General features: G+C 42.4%; 1 protein-coding gene across 1 annotated transcript in view; it reads left to right on the top strand.

The window, feature by feature from the left end:
• ZNF451 (zinc finger protein 451) overlaps positions 1–1,588 on the top strand; it is a gene marked incomplete at its 5' end in the record, with an annotated part of 26,065 nt that extends 24,477 nt beyond the window's left edge. The window contains one exon of the mRNA XM_009069575.1: positions 1,446–1,588. Within this exon, the coding sequence (XP_009067823.1) occupies positions 1,446–1,498 (53 nt within the window). The remainder of the gene's footprint in view (positions 1–1,445) is intronic.
• Positions 1,589–4,613: the final 3,025 nt, after the last annotated feature.

The raw sequence follows: 4,613 nt of genomic DNA on the forward strand, positions 1-4,613 counted from the left end.
GGACACACTGTGACCCATGGACAGCCTGTTGTCCCCAGCACCTCAGGGACACACTGTGCCCCATGGACAGCCTGTTGTCCCCCGCACCCCCAGGACACACGGTGACCCATGGCCAGCCTGTTGTCCACCAGCACCCCCAGGACACACGGTGACCCATGGCCAGCCTGTTGTCCACCAGCACCCCCAGGACACACGGTGACCCATGGCCAGCCTGTTGTCCACCAGCACCCCCAGGTCCTTCTCCTCAGAGCTGCTCTCCAGCAGGTCAGTGCCAACCTGTGCTGGTGCTTGGGGTTATTCCTCCCCAGGGGTAGGACCTGCACTTGCCCTCGTTGAATCTCAGTTGGTTCTGCTCTATCCATCTCTCTAACCTGTCGAGGTCCTCCTGAAGGGCAGCACAGTTCTGAGCTATCACCACTCCTCCCAGTTTTGTATTATCAGCAGACTTGATGAGAAGGCAATTCTGTCCCCTTGTCCAAGTCATTGATGAACAACTTGAACAAAACTAGGCCCAGTATAGAACCCTGGGGAACACCACTAGTGACAGTTCTCCAACTAGAGTCTGTGCCACTGATCACAACTCTCTGGGATCTGCTGCTCAACCATGGATACTGTTCCAAATCTTGGCCTTGAATAAAACAGTCCAACAATAATTCAAGTTTTAAAATTCTGTTTCCTTTGTCATAAGAACAGACAGTTGGGTTTTTTGTAGGGTGTGCTTGTGTCCTCCTAAAGCAGAAGATGAATAATTCAAGAACAAGTGTGTCTGAAAGCTGTTTTTATTTTTCCAGCTATACTACTGATGCTAATATTTGCTGTACATACAAATCTTGTCTAACTTACCATATTTAATCCACTGACACCAAATAATCAGTGCCCAAAACTATCTATATGTAATGCCAAATCAGAGTTTCTTTTTTGAGTATCATCAAAGCTGTTTGAGAGGTTGTTAACAAGTCAGAGGAGTGCAATGAGGTGGGTCTTCCTCCCCACCATCAGAAATGTTGCAGTCCTTACCTGGACTGGTCTTACTGTGGATAATGGATTTCTCTACTGGTCTGACCTACCTAGTAAGAGTAACAATGGTGGTGCCAAGTTAGAATGTAGGTATGGGAATACTTGGTGCATACATATGGGTTCTGATCTTGATTTTATTTTGATCATTAGATCCATAGTTGCTCTTAAAGTAATCATTGCTCCTCATTAATGTAGTGGAAAGCTGTAGAGGTGGTTTTCATGTTTTGAAGTGTTGAAAAGATAGCATCAAACAGAAAGAGGGAAGATATTTTCTTCTATTTCTCTGGATTTTTTGTAGCCTACTGACATTGCCCACAGAAATCGTTTGTTGCTTTATGTAGTGACATTAACTAGTTACAAACACAACTACCTTATCAACCACAGTTCAAAATTACAATCTGGGTTTGTTTTTTTTGTTGTTTATACAGAGCAAGATGCAGAATTGCAAGAAGCTATCAAGAGGAGCCTTGAGGAAATGTAAACGAAGATCCTTCAATGCACTAAGACCTTGTCCTCAGAACTGCTGACAGAGATGGAAGCTTGTTCATCTGCTTCCAAGGCTTCAGAAATACCACTTTAACAACATGTCTGTGTCTGGAATTGTTAGATTTCTAGTCTGATGCCCTCTGTCATCCTGAAGAACAGCTGGAGTTTATTCATATTCCCTGCAGTAGATTGTGGATGATGAAAATAAATTTCCAAGCCTTTGCATATTGGTTTCTAACAGGTGATGACTAGATCTCTCCAGTCTAGCTGTAGAAGTTGTTGCCTCATTAGTAGGCTGATCTCTGTTTTGGGGTTCTTAGGTGTTTGGGTTTTTTTTAATTGGTTCTTATATTTAATTTTTCTGTTGCAAAATGTCAGGTTTTTTAATTGGTTCTTGTATTTAATTTTTCTGTTGCAAAATGTCATGGTCTTTATTTACTTTTTTTTATGTGGTCTTTGCAACAGATAAAAATGGTCAAATCCAGTTCTGGCAGATTTGCCTGGGCTAATCTTGTTATAAAGAGAAGCTCAGACCCTCAGGTTTATGTTGAACACATGGCCTAGCTCTTGCCTGTGGCCAGTTGCACTTCATAGACCACAGTTTTGTGTACATCCTGTTGTTGTAAAGTTCAGAATCAGAACCACAGGCTGTGCAGTTAGTTTGCCAGCTTTATTTTGCTCAATCTGTATGTTTTCTTCCATAGCAGCATGGAAGAGTGTTGGACTTGATGGCTTGAAGTTTGACACATTCAGTTTCTCTCCTTGGTCTGAGGCGAGAACAATGTTTTAAGGGAACAGAAGCTAAATAAACTTTGGAGTTGCTGTTTGGAGTAGATGTAGAGAGAACAGAGAGAATTTGAACTGCTTTATACCTAGATACTATTGTTTTTGCTCCCTTCTGTTCATGAAGAGGTGGCCTTGGATAAATGGATGTAAATGTGTTCGTTATTTTTCTACTGGCTTTTTTTTTTTTTTTTTTTTTTTTTTTTTGCTAAACAAACAGTTATTTCTGTGTTTAAAACTATCTGTGTCACCTTTCTCAGTCTTTTAATTTAAAAATACCTATGCAAGCTGTCCAGCTTTACCAGCCTGTTATAGTTCAGGCAGTAATTACTGTCACTAAGAAATCTCAGTGTAATAAAATGCCAACTTAATTTTTTTTTCATTACCCTCCAAGTTTGCTTTTACCTGCTGCAAACCTAAATGTTCATTATGCAAACCAATACTGTTTGTGGAGAGTAAGACATGGGGAAGGCAGAATGTTTCTCACTATTCCAGTGAGTCAGAATAACTACAACTGTTTGTCATCATGGTCAGAAGAGCTGGAACACTGGCAGTGGTTTGCTTCCACTCATGATGGTGGTATAACTGCCCACTCTGAAATGAAAAGAATTAATGAAGCGTGTTATGAGGTATCTCAGCACTCATTAGCCATCACACACCTTGAATCACAGAATCATTAAGTCTGAAGGAGACCTCTAAGACCATCAAGTCCAACCATGAACCTGTCACTGCTGGAACCTCTAAACCCTAAACCAGATCCTCCAGTGCCAGATCCAGACACCTCTGAAACACCTCCAGGGATGGTGACTGCACCACCTCCCTGGGCAATATTCCAGTGCCTGAACACCCTCCCCGGGAAAACATTTCTCCTAACATCTAATCTGACTTTCTCCTGTCTCAGCTTCCTCCAAAGTATCTCAGTCCAAGTTATAGAAGCTTTTGGGCAGTTCTTTTTCTGTGTAGACCTTAAAGTTGCAAATTCCTTTCATGTGAAAAGATGTTTCAACTTGAAGAAGTCGTTTGACTCAACAGTGTTTAAAACCTGGGTAGGTAGTCGTCTTCAGAGTCTGCTGTGTTAGGTTTTGATCATGTGCTTTCTCGTAACTTTCTGTCATAAATGTAATATTTGCTTATACTTGGGTTTGTTCAGCCTTGAGAAGAGGCTCAGGGATGACCTCATGGCTCTCTACAACTCCCTGCCAGGGCTGGAGAGAGGTGTGGGATGTGTGTCCTGCCAGGGCTGCAGGGAGAGGATAGAGGGAATGGCCTTGAGCTGAGCCAGGGCAGAGTCAGATTGGATGTGAGGAGAAATGTTTTCCCTGTGAGGGTGTTCAGGCACTGGGATATTGCCCAGGGAGGTGGTGGAGTCACCATCTGTTGGAGTGTTTAAGAGGCATCTGGATCTGGCACTGGAGGATCTGGTTTAGGGGTTTCAGCATAGTGGCAGATAATGGTTGGACTTGATCTTAGAGGTCTCCTCCAACCTTGATGATTCTGTGAAAACAAAATAACATAACAAAAGGGACCCAAACCCTGTTATTAAACATTGTATTGGTTTTGTCATCTGCTTACCAAGACAAGTAGCAAATCCCAACCACTGCTGCTAGGGCTTTTATAAAACTTCTAGATAGAGTTCTAGTCTCTGTATTCTTTTCATGATGAAAGCAGTCCCCAGAATTACCAACTTCTTGAAATTTGGCCTTATTTTCTTTGGTGTCTTCGAGGTTCTCTTAACGCTCTGAAATTTCTCTCTGCCAAGTTTTCTGCCATCAGAGGATTGTGATGCTTCTGTTTCCATTAGAGCAGTGAAAATTGGTTCTTAGAACACAGCATGTAGAGACCTGTGACTTGTTACTCACCAACTTCTTGTGGTTGAACACCTTGTTCTTCAGCTGGAAAAGGTGTCTTGCAAATGTTTGTGTGTCAGAATTTAATGGTTTTGCCTGGTGAGTCTTGTTTAACTGGCTGAAACTTTTGAGGTTTGTCCTGCATACGCTGTGAGATTTGCCTGTGTCTACAAGCCCAACTTGTCTGTTAAAAGGAGCTTGCCCAGCACCCTTTACATTTTTACTAGAAGTGATTTGTCCTGCCCTTTTTAAGAGAATTTGCTTTTGTGGTGGTATTTGAGTTCATCCTTCGTTGGTCTAAAGTAATTTAGTGGTGCTTTTGTTGAGTTTACTGAGCAAAGTCTAATGTCAACTGACTACCTCGAGTGCTGTGCTCAGGTTTGGGCCTCTCACTTTAAGAAGGACATTGAGGTGCTGGAATGAGTCCAGCCAAGGGCAGAAAAGGTCTGGAAAACATGCTGTTTGAGGAAGGGTTGAGGG

Source organism: Acanthisitta chloris, unplaced genomic scaffold, assembly GCF_000695815.1.
Source record: "Acanthisitta chloris isolate BGI_N310 unplaced genomic scaffold, ASM69581v1 scaffold4632, whole genome shotgun sequence".
Taxonomy (NCBI): Eukaryota; Metazoa; Chordata; class Aves; order Passeriformes; family Acanthisittidae; genus Acanthisitta; species Acanthisitta chloris.